Source organism: Thamnophis elegans, chromosome 13 (genome assembly GCF_009769535.1).
Source record: "Thamnophis elegans isolate rThaEle1 chromosome 13, rThaEle1.pri, whole genome shotgun sequence".
NCBI classification, from domain to species: domain Eukaryota; kingdom Metazoa; phylum Chordata; class Lepidosauria; order Squamata; family Colubridae; genus Thamnophis; species Thamnophis elegans.
The window spans coordinates 37,683,116-37,704,548 of NC_045553.1; the positions used below are offsets into that span (position 1 = coordinate 37,683,116).

The window sequence follows — 21,433 nt, forward strand, 5'->3', positions numbered from 1 at the left end:
GGATGAAGGGGGGCGGTGGTTTTAAACGTGTGTTTTCCTCTGACGTCAGAGAGGCGCCTGTCAAGCCGAGCGGGACTGTGGCGGGGATGGGCACCGCCATGCTCAGCCGAGGGAGCCCGCTGGCCGGTCTGCGGCCCTTGCTGGCGGCGCGGCGGCGGCGGCTTTTGGCCAACCCGGAGGAGCCCCGGCGGCCGCTTGGTCTCAGCAGCGTCCGCGGCGGGGATTTCTTCCGAGGTGAGGCGGCGGGCAGAGGCAAAGGCGACCCTTCTCTCCTCCGCCTGGGGCCGCCCTGCAGCCTGTCCTACCTGTCCAGGGTGTTGTGAGGACAAGAGCGGCAGAGGGGCTCGCTTCTCCTGGGGAGGCTAAGAAGAACCCCGTGGGATTCTTTCAATAGCATTTTTGCCTGGTGGGATCCTTGGTGGGGCAGCTGAGCCCCCAAGCTGGGCTCTGCCGGACTGTCCAGGCAGCGCTTCTCTGGGAAGGGGGATGCTCTCCGGATTCCCCCCTCCCCGCCCTCCTTTAAAGAAGCTCATCTTCGGTTATCCTATTTAGAAACCCTCCCCAGCTGTTTGGAATCAGCAGATCCAACTTGACTTCACTGACTTTTATTCTTTTAACAACCTTGTACAGGTAGTCCTCGACTTACAACAGTTCATTTAGTGACCATTTGAAGTTACAGCATCAGTGGAAAAAAAGGGACCTATGGCCGTTTTTCACACTTATGCCTAACGTAGCATGCCCGTGATCACATGGTTTACGCTTGACAACTGACTCACTTTTATGATGGTTGCAGTGCCCTGGAGTCATGTGATCGCTGCAAAGGAAACCAAATTCACTTAACCATGCTACTAATTTGCTTCAGCGATTCACTTAACAATGTGGCAAGTAAAATAGGGCAAAACTCAACAATTTTCTCACTTATAAACTTAAATTTTAGGCTCAGTTGTGGTCGTAAATTGAAGACTACCTGTAATCCCTTTTATTGGGGTGGAGTCAGGGCAACTGAATGGAACTGAGCATTTATTGGCTGGATGCCCTTCCTGATGCCTATACAGAGTTTACAGCAGATATTTTCTTTTTGTCGCTGCCTAGGATTGAACTCTCAGCCTCCTGATTTTGAAGCGAGGCCAATAAATGACTGATTTTTTTAATGTGCTGTCCAATCAGTCAGTCTCAACTTCGTGAACGTGAAGTCATATAAGACTTTGTAAGAGAATAAAGACATGAGTGACTGTTAGAATTCACAAAACACTGTTTAACATGGCTGTCCTGGCTTCTCTCTCTCTCAGAATTTAAAAAGCTGACCAATTTCCACAACTTCAGGACTGACTTCGATTCCATCTATCCAACAAGAAGTCTCCCTCCTGAGCAGTGCGATGTAGTGATCATTGGCGGTGGGATAATAGGCTGGTCCATTGCCTATTGGTTGAAAGTCAAAGAAACACGCAGAAATGCCCTTCGAGTGTTGGTAATTGAGAGAGACAATACTGTGAGTCCTTATCTCAGTTCCTCTTAAACAAAACGAAATATGAAATTGAGAGTTAGCTAGCAATGAAGGGTTGTCTTCATTTCCCTTCCCTTCCCTGGATATTCAGGTTTATTATTTCTAAAAGATTACTGTTGGACAGTAATTAGAGCCGTAGAACTTTACTGGCTGTTGAAAAAAACCCTGTAGGGTCAGCCAGCCTTGGCCAGTTGAAGAAATTCTGGGAGTTGTAGATTAACTAAATCTAGAGGAGGTTCTGCACTTTGGCTGTGAGTTCCAGAGTGCATTTTATTTATTTTTTATTTATTAGCTTGTCAAACAGGTACAAGATAGCAGGTATAAGTATGAATGTGAACATGAACAAAGGAAATGAATACAGATAATGGGGACAGTGGGACAGGGATGGTAGGCACGCTGCTGTGCTTATGCATGCCCCCTTTACGGACCTCTTAGGAATCGGGTGAGATCCACGATAGACAGTTTAAGGTTGAAGCTGTGAGGGTTTGAGGATGTAACAACAGAGTCAGGTAGTACATTCCAGGCTTTGACCGCTCTGTTGCTGAAGTTGTATTTTCTGCAATCGAGTTTGGAGCAGTTTACCTTGAGTTTATACTGATTGTTTGCCCCTGTGTTATTGAGGTTGAAGCTGAAGTAGTCATTGACAGGATGTTGTAGCAGACAATTCGTGTACTACACTTAGGTGCAACTGTAGGTGGTGCAGTTCCAGATTGTCCAAGCCCAAAATTTCAAGCCTGGTGGCCTAAGGGATTCTATTGTGAGCAGAGGAGGGGAGCACTGTTCTTGTGAAATTTGTGAGACTCTGGCATCAAGGTTTAGTTTAACTTAGTGGGTCATCTTGGATCCATATTATTTCTCAGCTTGTTATCTCAGGGTTGTTGAATATATAATTGGGAGAGACTTTATCGGGAAAAGATAGGATAATCTTCTGTATAAATATAAATGTAATGGTTATTTGTTCAAAATTGCTAATCTCCAAAAGTTCTTCACCGATTGCTTTGAAATTTTGACACAACGTTGCATTTGAATATGCGAATGTTTTTATATACGTATATTACATAGATGTCACACTTGTGACAACACATGATTTTTTTGTAAAAATGTGCTTTTTTGAAAACCAGTGCCATCTGGTGGACGTAAAAGCAACACACGCTATACTAAATATTTCATGATTCCATTTCAATGTTTCCAGTGCCATCTGGTGGACGTAAAAGCAAAAAAGAATTTTCATATATTTAGATTTATTTTCATTTTGATTTAATTATTTCATTGAGCTGTGTCATTTACCATAGCGTTCATTTAGTGAGTATAGTATATTAGGAACAGTTCGGCTTCTCTCCAGCTTCGTCCCAACGGTCTTTTTATATGTGTGGCTGGGCTGCGGCTGCACTCTTTCCCCTTTCTGCCCCTCCTCTGACGAGCTTTGACCATTTCCGCCAAGGGGAGCTGAAGCCCTTTGGTCTCCTCCTCCCCTCTCTCCCCTCCCCTCCCACTGGGCCTTTGCTGTCTGTGGCAGGGCGCCACCTGCACCATCCCTAGGCCACCTCTCCCTGCCCTTAAGTCGGCCTATCCCCGGCCAGCCCAGCGGAGCTCCAGAGGAGGCAGAGGCGGAGGGTCTCCTCAGCCCAGCCAGCCGCACGTGCTCTCCACCCCTCCTCACAGTGAGCCAGCTACAGCCTCGCCAAGGTGGCTCCAACGGGGCAGCGGTGGCGATGTCAGCCTGAGGTGCAGTGGGCTGGGGCGGCCTCTGGGTGCCCCGGGAGGCGGCACACCGAGGACTTCTCCTCCTCCAAGATCCTGGACATCTCACTCTCCCGGGCTACCAACTTGGGGGAGCCCGAGCACAGCTCCTCCAAGGAGATGCTCAACAACTTCCACGAGGCCGACGGCCCCGCCGCCATCTCCCCCAACCAGCCTCGCCCGGCCCAGCAGCCCCAAGTCCTGATCAACAGCAGCAACCACCTGCTGCCCCACTACGCCCAGACTGGACCACAGCAACACGTGGCTGGGTACAGCTAGTAATGTAATATAGTAAATAAGAGGTAAAGTACCACTTGATTAATTGGAATAAATAATGCATTAAATTGCAAAATACCGATATGAGCAAATTCAGTATTTTGTCCTACCAATGTTATTCCTCGTCTTTTTGCTACTATTTGTAAGACTAAAATACTTTGGAAGGGAAGATTTAAGTACAGCTAAGTAACTCCTCGCTACTTCTCTTGTTTCCCTACAGTATTCCAAAGCATCCACAGTTCTTTCTGCTGGAGGGATACGGCAGCAGTTTTCAGTGGAAGAAAATATCTGGATGAGCTCTTTCTCAGCAACCTTCTTGCGTTTAATCAATGTATGTTATGCACTCTGAGTGTTTGGTTCTGTGGCTAACATTTTCTTCTGCCTGCCTTCCCACCTCGTCTCCCCCATTGCATCCTTTGGTGGAGCATGCAGGTAATCTTAAAAGAGAAAAATGAGTGAAGGCATTAGGCAGTTCCTTGGATATCAAGAATAATATGACAATCTCTCAGGAAGAAGTAATAAATATTGCTTTCTGATAGACACATTGCTAAGAGATAAGGCTTGGTTAGATGTTATATGAATCAAACTCTATATTATGATATACCTGCAAACATTTCCATCCAGTGTTTTTTAGCTATATTCACTGTAATCAAATGCATGGTGTGAACTTGTGAAATAGCCTTAGTAAAACTCTGATTTATCTCTACCTCATGGGGAGCTCGTCCTGGGGTCTCTTGTATGAATTTGTAGGATTTTATCAATAATAGAATAGAATAGAATAGAATTCTTTATTGGCTAAGTGATTGGACACACAAGGAATTTGTCTTTGGTGCATATGCTCTCAGTGTACATAAAAGAAAAGATACATTTGTCATTAATCATAAGGTACAACACTTAATGATAGTCATAGGTTACAAATTGTAATTGTAAGGGACGTGTTAGCTCAACAACTAAGAAGCTGAGGTTGTAGATCAGAAAGGTTGACAGCTCGGTGGTTCAAATCCCTAGTGCCGTGTAACGGAGTGAGCTCCGGTTACTTGTCCCATCTTCTGCCAACCTAGCAGTTCAAAAGCATGTAAAAATGCAAGGAGAAAAATAGGAACCACCTTTGGTGGGAAGGTAACAGCGTTCCATGCATCTTCGGCATTTAGGCATGCCAGCTACATGACCACGGAGACACCTTCGGACAGCACTGGCTCTTTGGCTTTGAAACAGAGATTAGCACCGCCCCCTAGAGTCAGGAACGACTAGCACATAGTGGGGGGGAGGGGACCTTTATCAATCATTGTGAAATGATCTCGATTCTCCAGAACCTATAAGTTATGTTTCTCTTTCTTTTTTTCAATGTTTGTTTAAAACAAAGGTTTCAAAAGAGATAATATCAGCAAGTGGAAAGAATTACTGAAGTTACATAATGAATGCTTAATATAACTAGAAAATACAAACTATTATACCAAAGTATATAGCATTGTATTTTTGATATGAAAAATAAGTATAAATCTTTGAATTTAGTGCCCCAGATTGAGAATATTGAGAAATACTTTAAAAAAAACCAAAATAAAGAAACTTATGAAAAGTAGTATAGATAAGTACATATGTAATTTCTGAACAAACCCCCCCCCCCCCCCCATTTTGAGCTCAAGCAAAATTTGGTGTTTTAAACCTAAACTGTTATTTGCCCTGTATGGATATATAGGGTGAATGAAAGGGCACACTTTTATTAATTCTCATTCTATCCCTTTTGTTCATTCCAGGACCATCTTGGTATTGTTGGAGAACCACCTATTGATATTCAATTTAATCCTTCCGGTTATCTCTTTCTCGCTTCGGAAAATGAAGCTTCCATTTTGGAGGAGAATGTAAACCTTCAAAGGTTGGGAATCTTTTGAGTTTCTGATTGACTGGAGAAAGGTGCCAACCCAGGGCAGGCATAATTACTTCTTTCTTTTACCCCATTTTGCTCTACAGGCACAGTGGTTGCCTCCTTAAATTATTCAGATTACTTTTTTATATCAATGCACATTTGCTGTAATCCAAGAAGAGTGGATATTGCCATATTTGGTGCTTAAATAAATAAAACAGAACAAAGAGGAAAAAAAGGATGAAACAATAATAAAAAGAGAAAACAAAGTAATATAACAAAGAAATTATCACTAGAACCTTCTACACCAGTGGTGGGATTCAGCCAGTTCGCACCTATTCGGGGGAACCGGTTGTTAACTTTCTAAGCAGTTCGGAGAACCGGTTGTTGGAAGAAATCTTGTTTTTTTCCACTTTACAGTGCTAATCCTGTAAGGAAGGCAGGAAGGAAACATCCTGATGTTGTTTCTAGCCTCATCTTTATTGACCTGCTAACAGAAACTGCCTCTCCGGTTAACCCTTATTACATTGTAACAGCTAAGGCGAAGCGCCCATCAACCTGAGTGACCTTGAGTTGGCCACGCCCACCCAGTCACATGACCACCGAGCCCCACCTACCCAGATGGTCATTAGGGCAGAGAACCGGTTGTTGAATTATTTGAATTCCACCACTGTTGTACACACACACACATACACACATACATTGATTAAGGATGATGATACTTTGGCTTCAAATTCTGTGCAGCGACTTGATTTGTGTATGAAAGGCCATGAAGTGGCTTGTTTCTGTTTGTGAGAGAAGGGATGGTTAGGCAAACCATACTTTGTCCTCGGCATTTATTGCTGCTCTCGTGCATTGTGAGCAAATTTTAAAGGAAAGGATTGGTCTTAAACTCTTCCCAAGTAGCATCTTTTTCAACCAAACTCCTCTTTCTCCCTGGGGAGGAAATTATTAGGAATGCAATACTTAACCCTAAGTATATATTATAAAGATACCTTGTTGTTGATAAATAATTTTAATGAAGTAATTAAAAAATGGTATATATATATATATATATGAAGGGACTATTTAGAACAGTGAAGGGACTATTTAGAACAGCAAAGCTGGCTGAGGAACTCTGGGAGTTGAAGTCCACAGGTCTTAAAGTTGCCAAGGTTGGTGACCACTGATTTAGAATACCTTGTTGAAAAATGAAGGAATAACATCTTTGTTTGAATGCATGATGAGCATAAGCATACTCGATAGTTGATTGGTGGGATTATACATAATTGAAAACAGTGATATACAAATATAAATGGTTGGTAAATCTCTCTCATATCGGGATCTGTGATTATATAAAGGTATATTGTTATTAAACAGACAATCAATGTAAGGAAATTAGGTTTATTGAAAAAAATATTAATTGTAATTGGATATACATTGTACAATGAAAGTGAGGCATTTAGTTATAATAGATGAAAACTCTGTTATTGTAAACGTAATTGAGAATATGGATGCAAAAACGTAACCAAACAACATGCTGTATGTAATGGATGAGATCATTTATGTGTGTGTGTGTGTGTGTGTGTGTGTGTGTGTGTGTGTTTATTTGTGCTGATAAATAAATAAAGGGAGACTAGTATAGATCTATTTCAAGCTATTTAGCTCTCATCAGCTAGCCATGCCCTTACTGGGATTCGAACCTGTGCTGTATATATATATTTAAAAAAACAGATTGCAAAAAAAAAGGAATGCAGCGGTGGGATCTCAGGCCTCCTAAAATAACAAAGCAGGAAACCCGCATCTTGTGGGGAAGAAGTGGCATGAGGAGACCCAAAGGAGTTCCTAGATCAGGGATGGCAAACCTTTTAAGACACCCAGTGCCCAAACTCTGCCTGTGTGCATGACCAAACTGGAAGGTGCACACGTGCAAATACCTGCACGCACATGCATGTGCGGACATGTGCATGCATGGACATGTGCAAGTGTGCAGACTTGGGCACATGTTTGTGCATGCCCAGCAGAGACCCAAAGACCAGCTGGCTTGTGGGAAGCAGGGAATCCCAACACTGGCAGCGTGGCAAGAAGTAAGATCTTTTTCCTTCGTGAGCTTCTGTTTCGTCGTTTGTAGGGAAACAGAAGCTCACGAAAGAAACGCCACAGACATATGACCCTGGGCAATAGCACGCGTGCCAGCAGTGAAGACTCTGCATGCAAAGTTCCCCATCATGGTCCTACTTCAGTGGTGGGTTCCGGATCCTTGCTGGTTGGAACGGGCCCAGCGTCACCCACATGGACACACGCGGTGCGCGCACATGCGCCGTACTTGCCTGCGACGCTTCCGCAAGCCTCCGCAATGCTCCAGGTGCTCGGCGGAGCATCGCGCAGGGGCCGTATGTGCTCTGCGCATGTGCATGCGCGGAAGCACCAAAGGCTTAAAGGACAGGTAAGGAGCTCAGGCAGGTGGGCCCTCCAGAGCACCGTACCGGAACGGTACCCGGTGCTCGGGGCAGGCTCCGGTACTCCCGTACCGGGACGTACCTCCTGCAACCTACCACTGCCCTAATTTCATGACTAATTTCAGACTGCGTCAATGAACCTGTCAGTCCAGAGTTTCCCAACCACCCCTAGTCCATGGCGTGGCACCGGGCGACAGCATGCCAGAAAACGGTCCGCGGAAAAACCTCTCTACGGAACTGGAGCCAGGTGCCCAAAAGATTGGCAGCCGATCTTATTAGTCCGCCATGATTTAATGAAGTTGCCTGCCTGGCTTCACAAGCAGAATTGATGGAGCTTTTATCTACCAAATTGTCCATTTTGGAGAAATACCTTTTCCGGCTTGTAGATTTAGAACTTCCGACTTGGGCCTTTTCTTAAAATTGATGTCATTGATTAAAAATTAATATTTTTAGTATTCTGAGTTCCTAAAGGTTGTAATGAAAGTTATCTAATTTTTATTTTATCCTTTATTAGGCAGGAAGGAGTAGCTGTCTCTCTGCTTTCACCAGCACAACTGACAAAGAAATTCCCATGGCTGAACACGGATGGCGTAGCTCTGGCTTCTTATGGTACCAACTGCTAGTTCTGTATCTCCTAGAGCAGTGTTTCTCAACCTTGGCAACTTGAAGATGTCTGGACTTTAACTCCCAGAATTCCCCAGCCAGCGAATGCTGGCTGGGGAATTCTGGGAGTTGAAGTCCGGACATCTTCAAGTTGCCAAGGTTGAGAAACACTGTCCTAGAGCAAAATGGCAGCATCACTATTTTGACTACACAATTGCAGGGCAAAGACAAGGATCAGGATCTATTTTGGTAGGCTGAAATCACTTGGGATCCAAAACTGGAAAGCCGATTTTGTTTTCCTACTTGCAGTCTGCCTGCAGATAGTAGTTCAGTCACCTGGTTTTTTCAGTTCCCAATTCAACTAGAGCAATTACCGTATTTTTCAGAGTATAAGACGCACCTTTTCCCCTCAAAAAACAGGCTGAAAATCTGGGTGCGTCTTATACACTGAATACAGCATGTTTTGCTTCCCGAAACCCCGCCCCTTCACCAAAATAGCTTGTAGGAGGCTTTCAGAAAGCTGGGGGCTGGGGAGGGCAGAATTCCCCCCCCCCGCCCCCAGGAGCACTCTATAAGCCTCCTAAAGGCTATCCATGCCCTTTTTTTTGACAAAAAACAAGCACGTTTTCACGAAAAATGGGCTGTTTTTTGCTCCTTTTTGGCCCCATCCCCCTCCCCAGGAGCACTCTACAAGCCTTCTAAAGGGTATTCATGCCCTTTTCTTGAAAGAAAAAAAAAAGGGCCCGTTTTCACGAAAAACGGGCTGTTTTTGGGACGTTTGCGGAATGCAAAAACTTTTTTTAAAAAAATGGCCTCTTCAAAACCTTGCTGCATCTTATACTCCAGTGCATTTTATACTCCGAAAAATACGGTACCATTTTGAGGCTTCGTAGCTTTCACTCTTCCCAAATCCTTACTAGTTAATAGAGGAAATTCTGCTTTACACAAACTTCCCTCTGTTGAATTTGCAACTGGGATATGTTCTTTGAGATCTTGGTGTTATATATTGAGCCCAGGCCTCTGGTGTCATCCCGTCTGCTAATTATTTCCCTAGCCAAGGCTGCATAGTCCAATTATTCATTAATTCACCCATATTTAAGTCCGTGACCAAGCACAAGCATTCAAAACCTGCAGATAAGAACTTTGGGGGCAAGGATTTTTACTACCTTTATCAATGAGTCATCGAAGGACTTTGGATTTGTTTTTTTGTTTTTACCAAATTAATATTTTGTACCTCCTAATAACCCATATAATTATCTCAAACTTGGTTATTGAGCAAAGCACAATGAGATGGACTCATGCACTGACGAAACCACGAATTACAGATTTCAGTGCTTGTGGTCAGTCTAATTCCCAACCAGTTATATTACGTTGCATCTTAGAATTCTTATGGAGTTCGCCTATGTCCAATTTGCTGTTATGTTTAAATGCCAAGGCTTGCATTACTAGTATTTTTCTTGTATCCTCTCCTGACTTTTCCTTCAGGCTTGGAAAATGAGGGCTGGTTTGATCCCTGGACTCTGCTCAATGCTTTCAAGAAAAAAGCCATCTCTCTAGGCACGCTCCAGTATAACGGAGAAGTGACATGTAAGCATTTTTCTTTGTGCTTCCTGCAGTAGTCAGTACGTCCGTTGCTTTATTGCCAACAGAAATATTTTTTAAAGTATAATACCTGGAACCGAGTTGGTGACAGTCTAGTGGGTTGAATCAAAACAGTGTTCTCTGTACTTGGAGTCAGTTGGAAACTATTCAAAGAGAGTAACAACCTGGAATGGAGGAGTAACTTCCTGACAGTGAGAATAATTAACCAGTGGAACAACTTGCCTCCAGAAATCATGGATGCTCCATCACTGGAGATTTTTAAGAAGAGACAGGACAGTCGCTTGTCTGAGATGGTATAGGTTCTCCTGCTTCAGCAGGGGGCAGGACTAGAAGTCCTCCAAGATCCCTTTCAGATTCTATTCCTATTCTATTCCTATTCTATTCTAATTCTATTCTAATTCTATTCTAATTCTATTCTAATTCTATTCTAATTCTATTCTAATTCTATTCTAATTCTATTCTAATTCTTCTATTCTAATTCTATTCTAATTCTATTCTAATTCTATTCTAATTCTAAAACTGTCATTACTATGGGGAGAAAAATCAGAATCAGCTTTGGAGTTTTGCTCCATTTTACAACCTTCCTTGCCACAGCTGTTAAGGGAATCACTGCAGTTGTTAAGGTAGTAACACAATTATTAAGGGAACCTGGCTTCCCTATTGGTTTGACTTGTGAGGAGGTGATCACACGACCAGTGGTGGGTTGCCATTTTTTTTAACTACTGGTTCGGGGGTGCGTGCTCGCGTGACACTTCGGCGCATGCACAGAAGCGTCCAGTGCGGGTGGACAGAGCCTCCTGCCTCCGCTACTACCGGTATGCCTGATCCGGACTGAACTGGGAGCAATCCTGTGATACTGCAACCATCATAAAGACGTGGCAATTGACGTGACCAGGGGGGTGCAGCCCCAGTTGCGAGCGTGAAAAATGTTTGTAAGCTGCTTTTTTTTCCAGTCCTGTTGTAGCTTAGAGCGGTCACTAAATGAATGGTTGTAAATTGAGGACTTGCCTGTATTAGGAGTCCTTTATCCTTCCTCCATGCTATCAGGCAGCATTTTATCCGTGGGGGAGGTGGGGTTAGAGAAGAATTTCATACTTTCCACGATTCCAGATATCAGGTAACATTTGAGCAGCTCTGTGAAAGCATGATTATTCTGCATCTTTTACCATAGAAGTTTCCCCCACCCCTCCCAGCCTGGCACCAATATTGGAGTTTTAACCTGAACATAGGTTAATAAGATAATTGGGATGCAAAAGATAATTAAGATTTGCTAAGACACTTTGCCAAATTTGAGCCATTTAGTTAGGAAGGAGAGAAAGTTTAAAATATCCTAAGACCCACATTTAGTGTTGGCACTATAATAATTTGACCTAACCTCCACCCCCACCCCATTCTAAAGACTTAAGGCATTTCAGTAGCCTTGATTGATTGATTGATTGGGGGGGGGATTATTATTATTATTTTAAATAACATTTCTAAGAGGAACATTTTACGGTTAGGGTTTGATTCATGCCATAAAACCTGGTAATCTGATAGAATGGGTTATATGTTTTAAATAAATACATTATAAATAGCAAAGGAGGTTTTTTAAAAAATATTTATATTTCAGGAATGAATCAACGGCAGTTGCTTTACCGTCTCCTCCATCTCTCTCTCTTCTTCTACAGCTTTCAACTCGGTTTCCTATGAAATGAAGTCTAGAGATCAGCAGAGTAAACTCTCGTGTATTCAATCTGTAAACGTGAGTCATTATTTTAGGGCTCAATTACGTCTCTAGCGCAGGGGTCCCCAAACTTGGCAATTTTAAGACTTGTGGACTTCAACTCCCAGAATTCTCCAGCCTGGAGAATTCTGGGAGTTGAAGTCCACAAGTCTTAAAGTTGCCAAGTTTGAAGATCTCTCCTCTAGTGAATGACATAAAATCATATATTTTCTGCCTACGAGTGGTGCGGTGGCTATAGGTGGCGCCTCACAATCAGAAGGCTGTGGGTTCAATCCTAGGTAGAGGCAGATATTTCTCTCTCTGGGCACGCTGAGAATATATCCGCCGAATAAAACTCCACATTGGCGACAGGAAGGGCATCCGGCCACTGAACACTCAGCTTCATTTAGTTCCACCCAGCAAGGGATTATGGAGTTGTTAAAGAGGATGATATATTATCTGCCTACCTTACATAATTTTGCTTTCCTCTTGGATGCTTTCTTCGTCAACGGCTCAAGGGAACAAGACGCCAAGCATTCTGAAAGGCAAAACAATACGAACACCGTAACAAATCAGTGCAGGAAGTCCTTGATCTACCACCATTCATTCAGTGACCATTTGAAGTTACAACGGCACTGCATAAAAGTGACTTAGGAACCGGTTTTCACTCATAAGCATTGCAGCATCCCCAGGGTCACGTGTTCAAAATTCGGATGCTTGGCAACTGGTTCATATTTATGACGGTTGCAATGTTCCAGGGTCCCCTTTTGCGACATTCTGACAAACATAGTCAATGGGGAAGTCAGATTCCCCGAACAACTGGGTTACTAACGTAATAGCTGCAGTGATTCACTTAGCAACTGTAGCAAGAAAGGTTGCAAAACGGGGCAAAGCTCACCTCACTCAGTTGCTGAGCAACAGAAATTTTGGGCTCAATTGTGGGTTTGCAAATCCAGGACCATTCTGTGTTTATTGCTGCCGATAAAATTATAATTAAGGTTAAGGCTCACTGATTCGGCACCAAAGTTCAATTTGTATCATCATTGATTGACTTATGGAAACTGGAAGGCCACTCCACTCATAATATATACCGTGGGCAACTTACATTATTAAACCAGTGCATATAGGAAGTCCTCCACTTAACGACCACAATTGAGCTCAGAATTTCTGTTGTTAATTGAAACACCTGTTAAAGCGAGTTTTGTCCCATTTTACAACCTTTCTTGCCACAGTTCTTAAGTGAATCACTGCAGTTGATAAAGTAGTAATCCGGATGTTAAGTGAATCTGGCTTCCCCATTGGCTTTGCATGTCGGAAGGTCGCAAAAGGGGATCGCATGACCTTGGGACACAGCAACGGTCATAAATAGGAACCACTTGCCAAGCACCTGGATTCTGATCACATGTTCACGGGGATGCTGCAAAGATCGTAACTGAAGAATATAAGTCACGTTTTTCACTTTTCACAGTCACTAAATGAACTGTCCTAAGTCAGGGACTGCCTGTGTATGTTTCTGTGTGTATGTATATGTGTATGTACAGTAGATAAGATGAGATTACAGTAAGAAAACACCCGGTGTCAACTCTCAAAATGACTCTAGCTGAAGCCATATTTTTCTTGCTTTGTTTCTTAGTTGCCATACTTTTGGGGGGAAGTGGTACGTGTTCTCCATGCACATCCCATTGATCCCCCTAAATTCTGTGCATAACCTCATTGTCCCATCCTTCTCCTTGAACAGGACTGGGGCTGCTACTCAGGGTTTAGCTGGCTAGCTGAAGCCCCTGGCTAGTTTTCTTGTCGATGTCCTTCCTCAGTTCCTTCATCTTCTTGGGGGTCATGGAGTACATCTTGGGCTTGGGTAGTTTTGCCCCTGCAAGGCTCTCAGTTCGTGGGCCAGTGAGGGGGTCAGCACGCCCTGACAACCGCAGGAGGGAGTGCCGAGAAGTTCATCATCTGTTTGGTTGGCTAACGTGACCTGTGACACAAGGGGGGGGGGGACAGTATCTATTCTTTAATTATGCCCGATGCATGGGGGAAGACCTAGGAAATTCATTCAGGGGGATGCTTTCTGGAGAGTGGTCCTTAAAGTTTCCTGAGATTTGTTTTGAACTCTCTTGGGACAGGAAAGGGAGGAAGGAAGGCTGCAAGGGAAATCCAACGCGAAACATCAACTTTTTATTAGCTGCAGAGCAAATGTTTCGTTTGTTCTTCCCTTTTTGCTTTCCTGTTGGGAGAGGTATCAGTGGACCATCTAACTGCTTGGTATAAACTTACCTGTTCTTTTGTGGTCCTTAACCTTCTAGGTCCAGCTGCCCGAAGGTTTTGAACGTGCCAAGGTTGACTGTTCTATAGTGGTGAATGCGGCAGGAGCCTGGTCAGGCCGAGTGGCCGAGATGGCTGGCATTGGGGCTCCGTCCGAAAACTTTCTATCAGGGATCAAACTTCCAGTAGAACCCAAGAAAAGGTGACGTTAAATTCCATTCCCTGTACAACATGTATTTTGTTGACCCGAAGAACAAAACTTGGTTTATTATATTGTTTGAACTGAGTTGTTGAGGTTTCTAAATTGGGGTTCCTGGCGTAGCATATTGTGTGACTCCAGCCATCCAATTAAGGTGGCATGCATTTGACAAGATGTGGAGATCCGTGTGTTTCCAATTGGAGTTTAAGGAATGCAGTTTCTACTACATTTCTCAGCTGCTGCTCAGGATACGTTTTAATTTCCTCCTCCTTTAGCTAAATAACTTACCATCTTTGGCCTGCACTCCCCTAAATATGCTGTGGATCGTGCCTAAAATAGATGACTTGCATACAGTTCAGTTTATAGTATCTGCTGATCTTTTTATGCCTCTCTTTTGACAAGTTTAATCCCTGGCCCAGTGGTGAGATTCATTTTTTTTTACTACTGGTTCTGTGGGTGTGGCTTAGTGAGCATGGCTTAGTGGCAGGGGAAGGATAGTGCAAAATTCCCATCCCCCTCTGGGGCCAGCCAGAGGTGGTATTTGCCGGTTCTCCAAACTACTCAAAATTTCTGCTACCAGTTCTCCAGAACCGGTCAGAACCTGCTGAATTTCACCCCTGCCCTGGCCTTTGAAATTGAAAAGATCTAAGGATGAAATGCCAGGAAAGTAGCCTTTGAGAGAAGAGCGACCAGAATAAACCGTACCAGAATAGGTAAAGGTAAATATTCCCCTCACACATATGTGCTAGTCGTTCCTGACTCTAGGGGGTGGTGCTCATCTCTGTTTCAAAGATGAAGAGCCAGCGCTGTCCAAAGATGTCTCCATGGTCATGTGGCTGTCATGACTAAACACCGAAGGTGCACAGAACGCTGTTACCTTCCCACTAAAGGTGGTCCCTATTTTTCTACATGCATTTTTTACATGCTTTTGAACTGCTAGGTTGGCAGAAGCTGGGACAAGTAACGGGGGCTCACTCCATTACGCGGCGCTAGGGATTCGAACCGCCAAACCGCCGACCTTTCTGATCGACAAGCTTCAGCGTCTTATTCACTTAGCCACAGAATAGACAAACGCAAAACTGTTGGTTCAAGACAAGTTCATATATTAGCACAAGTCAAATGATGCTCAAGTGTTAGCATGTGAAACTAACAAGGTACAAATTCTTGTATCTTGTGGCATTGTTGCCGCTTTTGCCTCTGTTCGCTTCAATTCTTGCTCTCTTTCCAACTCATAAGCAAATATGTGGACATGAAATATCGCAAAAGCCTCTCCTTATCCCGGCTGGGGAATTCTGGGAGTTGAAGTCCACAAGACTTAAAAGTTCCCAAGTTTGGACACGCCTGTGTTTATCCCTTCGCTCCCAGATATGTCTATGTCTGGCATTGCCCTGAAGGACCTGGCTTGGAGTCCCCATTCCTCATTGACACAACTGGAGCCTATTTCCGAAGAGAAGGTTTGGGTGGCAATTATCTTGGAGGCTTAAGCCCAACAGAAGTAAGTTTAACAGGGCTTTGGGACAGTTTTCTGGCAGGTTTGCAAAGATTCTTTAGGGTCAAAGTGACAGGTGTATCTAGTGTGGGCCTGGTAAGAATCAAGTCTTCTCTAACGCCCTTCATCTTCTTAAGTGTCCCAATTTAACAATAAGTAGCTTCACAATAATAGAAGTTCTAACACTTGACATCGAGTGAATGCCAGAAAAACCATGCGGGAACTATTGTGTTTCAGCAGGACTTTAAATCTAAGCTCTGAATTTCACCTCATAGTGTAAATACCATTCTTGAGCAACCTGGATTTTGTTTTCAATTTTCAGTATGCTCAAAACCCATTGAAACTTCATGCTGCTGGTTCAGGCTTCACTACTGTTTCTTAGCAATGGCACGTAGACTTATATGCCGCTTCACAGTGCTTTACAGCCCTCTGTAAGCGGTTTACAGAGTCAGCCTCTTGCCCCCAACAATCTGGCTCCACCTTTTACCCACCTGGAAGGCTGAGTCGACCTTGGCCTGGTGAGATTTGAACGGCCAAATTGTAGGCAGCCGGCAGTCAGCAGAAGTAGCCTGCAGTACTGCATTTTAACCACTGCGCCACTGCGGCTCCTTAAGTTCGATTTTATCCTTTTGAGATGACCTTGAAAGGACTGCTTTTCTAGGAGATTCAGGTAGTCCTCGACTTACAACCCCTTGTTTAGCGACTGTTCAAAATTCTGATAGTGCTGAAAAAAATAACACATGACCATCCCTGTGGTTATGTGAAGAAAATTCACTTGACTTGGCAACTGGCATGTATACAGGATAGTTGCGGAATCTTGGAGTCCTTTCCAGCTGCCTTCCGGCGAACGAAATCAACAGCGGGAGCCAGATTAGCCTAACAACTGCAGCAGAAAAGGTTGTAAAATTGGGTGAGCCTCACTTAACGTCCACCTTGCTTAGTGACAGACGTTCTATTCCCAATTGCGGTTGTAAGGCGAGGACTGCGGTACAAATCAGATCGAGTACTCTTAATCTTTGTGGGTATCTATCCTGTTGATAAGAGTTATAGTGTCTGCATTTACTTTTCAGAAAGAAGAGCCAGATATTGAAAATTTGGAAGTAGACCCTGAGTTCTTCGAGGAAAAAGTCTGGCCTAAGCTTGCCCACCGAGTGCCGTGCTTTGAATCTTTGAAGGTAATATATTCATTAAGTAGTGTGTGTGTGTTTGTGGGGGAGAAACCCCTGAGAAGTTAACACCTCATCTTAAATTTCCTTACAGCCGTTAACCCAATAACAGACATGATAAAAAGTCCTTTCCTATCTTAGGACTTTTTGAGCTGGGCTTAATATTCTATAACACTTTGCTTAGGTTGGATGAGTTGACTGTAGAATTGATTACCATTGTTGTTGGGACTGTATATAAGATTACTTGACAAGATATCTTCTAAATTATCCAGCACAGCTGAAGGCTTTTCCGCTGGTTATATCAATCTAAAGTCAAGATTCAAGAATGTGAATTCAGTGGTTCTTACAGGTTCATCCAGACATCTCCTCCCTTGGATTGCAGTGTTTGGAAACAGATTCTATAAAGCCAAATATAAAGACCACGCCTAAAATACTGCAAATAATTTTGGTCACCACACTGTGAAAAAGATGTTGAGACTCTAGAAAAAGTGCAGAGAAGAGCAACCAAGATGATTAGGGGACTGGAGGCTAAAACATACGATGAATGGTTGCGGGAACTAGGCATGGCTAGTCTAGTGAAGAGAAGGACCAGGGGAGACATGATGGCAGTCTTCCAATATTTGAGGAACCGTCACAGAGAGGAGGGAGTCAACCTGTTTTCCAAGGCTCCTGGAGGCCAGACAAGGAATAATGGACGGAAACTGACCAACGAGAGATTCAACCTGGAAACAAGGACATTTTCTGACAATGAGAACAATCAACCGATGGAACAGACGTTGTCTTCAGAAGTTGTGGGAGCTTCATCACTGGAGGCTTTCAAGAAGAGACTGGACTGCCCTCTGTCAAAAATGGTGTAGGGTCTCCTTGAGCAGGGGGTTGGACTAGATGACCTACAAGGTCCCTTCCAACTCTATTAATCTGTTAATTTCCCCCCTCCATTTGTGTCTCCTATTTAAACTTGTTTTCAGTTGAGAGCAGCTAGTTGGGACTGAATTCCTAACTAATTGCTTAAGAAACCAGCTCTCCATGCGTTTTTTTGGGAGGGTGGGAGAGTGGCTTTTATATTCTTTCCCCTTCAGACTTGTTTTTCAATCCATTATACATCATGCCCAGGACTAACGGGAAATTGATCTCTATTTCTGGCAGGTAAAAAGTTCCTGGGCCGGTTACTATGACTACAATACGTTTGATCAGAATCCTGTGATTGGCAGGCACCCACTAGTGTCAAACCTCTACTTTGCTTCAGGCTTCAGTGGGCACGGGTTACAGCACGCCCCAGCGGTGGGACAAGCCGTGGCCGAGCTCATTCTGGACCTTAAATATAAGTCCATCAACCTCGAGAGATTCTCCTTCGACAGGCTTATCAAGGACGAGAAGCTTCTTGAGAGAAATATAGTCTAAAACCACCCAAGTTGGGATCCATTTGAAGAGTGAAGAGTTTTAGTCATTTATTCTGCCCCTCCTTTCCATCCTCGTGCCTAGTCATTACATGCTCAGGTGGCAGCACATGGACGTTGCTCTGACTGCGATAAGGCACGGCTGCGGTTCATTTGAATGGGTCTATTTTGCTCAGATTAACTCAAAAGAGTAACGGAAGAGTTGCCTGCAATGCTGCTGTGATCGAACCTGAAACTGAAGAGGACGCTTGTGGGGGAGAGGGTTTTCCCCTCCCCAGCTATACTACTTCTGCTCCCCTTTGTAGTTTCTCCTGTGCATTAGAGCTCAATAGTATAGCCTTTATTGCCATTGTACATCATGTATACAACGAAATCGGTTAAGCTTCTCTCTCAGTAGAGGGATTTGGAGAAAGAGGAAGGAGATGACGAAGGTTCTGCTGTGCTTTTTACCTCTTCTTCCGCCATTTGGCCTAGTAGGACTCTGGCGTCTGCTTAGGTCAGTGTTAGAGGAAAGAGGAAGTGCAACAGTTTATTCCAGATCATTTGTAGGATTGTGGCTGAAGGGAGACAAAAGGAAACGACTGAACCAGGACGCTTCTTAAATTACCTCTCCCTTCTCCCTCCTTCAAGTCAAAATTTAGATCAAGAATAGGATGATCCAGGCTGAAATAGAAGTTTACTGAGGATAAAGCTTTGCCTGTAGCCATTCATCAGCTAGGCTCCTCTAGACCAGGGGGTGTCAAACCTGGAAATGTTAAGATGGGTGTACTTCAATTCCTGGAATTCCCCAGCCGAAACTATAAGAGTTGAAGCCTACTCATTTTGTTAGTTCCCAGGTTTGACAAACTCTACTCTAAGGAGCTCTTCCTCTTCTAGTTCATCTCCAGTACCTGATATGCAAAAGTATACCAAATCTATAGGAAATTTAATTTGTTTTTCCGACTGGAAGTTACTCCTAAGATATCTACTTCAATCCCCTTACAAAGTTCTTAATTTGATTTTTTTTTAAATCAAGTTTTAGAAGAGGGTCACAACAGGGACATAAATACAGCGTGAGGTGCAGAGAAGGAACCATCAGCTTTCTCTTCCAACATATGTGGATCATGTACTGTAAAACGTGTTGATTTTAGACACAGATTCTGGAACCTTAACTCTACAGAATAGAATAGTGGTGTACTGAGTTTAGTGCACCACAGTGCAAATAATTTTTAACAACATCGACAGTGTAAGGCAATAAAACAAATTATTTCCAAATGCATACCTTGCAGAACATAAAATTATTTTGTAACATTTATTGTATAAATTATATTTTTAGCATACTTAGATGATAGTGGATATCACAAGCAAAGCGAATTGAAGTCAGTAATTCTTGTATAGCTTTTCAAGGTGGGATATATATGTTTTTGTGTGTGTGTGTGTGTGTGTGTGTGTATCTATATCTATCTATCTATCTATCTATCTATCTATCTATCTATCTATCTATCTATCTATCTATCTATCTATCTATCTATCTATCTATCTATCATCTAGCTAGCTAGCTAGCTAGCTAGCTAGCTAGCTATTAGATTTCTTTTACAACCCCCGGTATGCCCAAATATGGGAGGAAGATCACTACTTCCATTCTCTGTCCTTCGGCTCGTCACAAGAGACCATCCAGGCAGAAACCCAATATTTTTACTGTTGCCTTTTTGTTACATTTTGTTGTATTTATTTATTTATCAGCACAAATACAACAATATGTATATATATATGTATGTACACACATATATATATGTATATATATATATGTATGTATGTATGTATGTATATATATATATGTATGTGTATATATATATATATGTATATATACATTTACATATACATATACATTTACATATACATTTACATATACATATACATATACATATACATATACATATACATATACATATACATATACATATACATATACATATACATATACATATACATATACATATATATATATATATATATATATATATATATATATATATATATTACCATTACTGAACTGATAAATACCTCCATGGGCCCTGAAGAAAGACAGCCAGTTTTTCATCTGAGGAAGATTCATACAAATAATTAATCCTTCCCCTCTCCTGCCTGCTGAGATTTTTCAGAGAGATGCCAAAGGATCAAGGTTTAAGAAATTAATTTGCCTTCCTACATTTAAGACTCTTACTTTTTCTCATTCATTCTGCAATCTCTGCATATAGACACAGTGGAATTCTTCAAACAGAGAATTTGAACTATTCCTTTCCATCTTAGAGGTTTCTCACTGAATGTATCCTCAGCCTACATACTCTTCACTTGCTTTTGCCCTACTTGGCATCATATAATTTTCGAGACTCTCTTCCTCCTTCCCATAAAAAAAAATACATCCCCAGCTCTTATGAGATTTCTTGCCAAGAGTTCATTTTGGAAGCATGTTAAAGCTAAGACATCCTCCTCAAGCTTAACTCCTGGGTGACTGTTTTTTAACTAAATTGTAGAAATGGGTTGCCACTGTTTTCCAGCTGGCCAGTGCAGCGAACAACCCTGGAATTCCTAAACAATAAGATTCCAAATAATAACCAATGCTGACACCTCTTAGCTTCTAAAATAGGAGCTAAATTATAACACAATTGGGCTTCAAGTCACTGTCAACTCAGCCACCCCATATAGATGTTCTCCAGGACATGAATGAACAAAATGAATAATTTGATATTTCCATAAATATCAATATCTGTAGTTTTGTGCACTACAAATCCATGGGGTTTTTGCTTACTTCGTTACAGAGATCCAGTCAATTTGATGTGTTAAACACAGATTGAGTACCATCTGTGAAAGCTGCCCATCCATTGGCCAACTCAACAGGTCCCCCCATCCTGCTGTCAGTGAAAATGGTCTTTGCAGAAGGCAACCGTCTTCCAAATGCAGTTATTGAGCACGAATTCCTCTTCCTTCTGAGGGATCCTAACTCTGCTTGGGTTATTTTCCAAAAGCAATGCTCCTGCCTATGCTTTTGGGTCATCTTGCTGAGAATTTAACCCCTGGATGTGAACAATTCAGAGCCTCCGTGCTTCCACACACCCCAAAATTGGGTTCAATAGCAACGAAAGGCTCCTTGGGAGAAACCGTTGTCTTTTGGACATTGAAATTGAAACTAAAATTGATTGCCATAACAAAGTTCC

At 42.7% G+C, this 21,433-nt stretch overlaps 1 protein-coding gene across 2 annotated transcripts; it reads left to right on the plus strand.

Annotated features, from left to right (window-relative positions):
* The first annotated feature begins 50 nt into the window (after positions 1-50).
* On the plus strand, positions 51-19,497 carry FOXRED1 (FAD dependent oxidoreductase domain containing 1). Of its 2 annotated transcripts, XM_032229394.1 has the most exons (11): positions 51-234; positions 1,290-1,489; positions 3,741-3,851; positions 5,275-5,393; positions 8,334-8,428; positions 9,908-10,009; positions 11,692-11,765; positions 14,030-14,190; positions 15,553-15,682; positions 16,747-16,851; positions 17,989-19,497. In XM_032229394.1, exons 1-11 carry the CDS (start codon positions 87-89, stop codon positions 18,241-18,243), a joined length of 1,500 nt encoding a protein of 499 aa, XP_032085285.1. In that variant the 5' UTR covers positions 51-86; the 3' UTR covers positions 18,244-19,497. The 2 variants fall into 2 exon arrangements, with proteins under 2 accessions (XP_032085285.1, XP_032085286.1); XM_032229395.1 differs by lacking the exons at positions 51-234; positions 1,290-1,489; positions 3,741-3,851 and adding an exon at positions 3,859-3,952.
* The last annotated feature ends 1,936 nt before the right edge of the window (positions 19,498-21,433 follow it).

Excerpts from the sequence above, each read along its gene's own strand:
- FOXRED1 (XM_032229394.1), top strand. The coding sequence starts at position 87 with ATGGGCACCGCCATGCTCAGCCGAGGGAGCCCGCTGGCCGGTCTGCGG. Across the intron at positions 235-1,289 it reads CGGCGGGGATTTCTTCCGAG|AATTTAAAAAGCTGACCAAT; the intron begins GTGAGGCGGCGG and ends TCTCTCTCTCAG. Across the intron at positions 14,191-15,552 it reads CCAGTAGAACCCAAGAAAAG|ATATGTCTATGTCTGGCATT; the intron begins GTGACGTTAAAT and ends CTTCGCTCCCAG.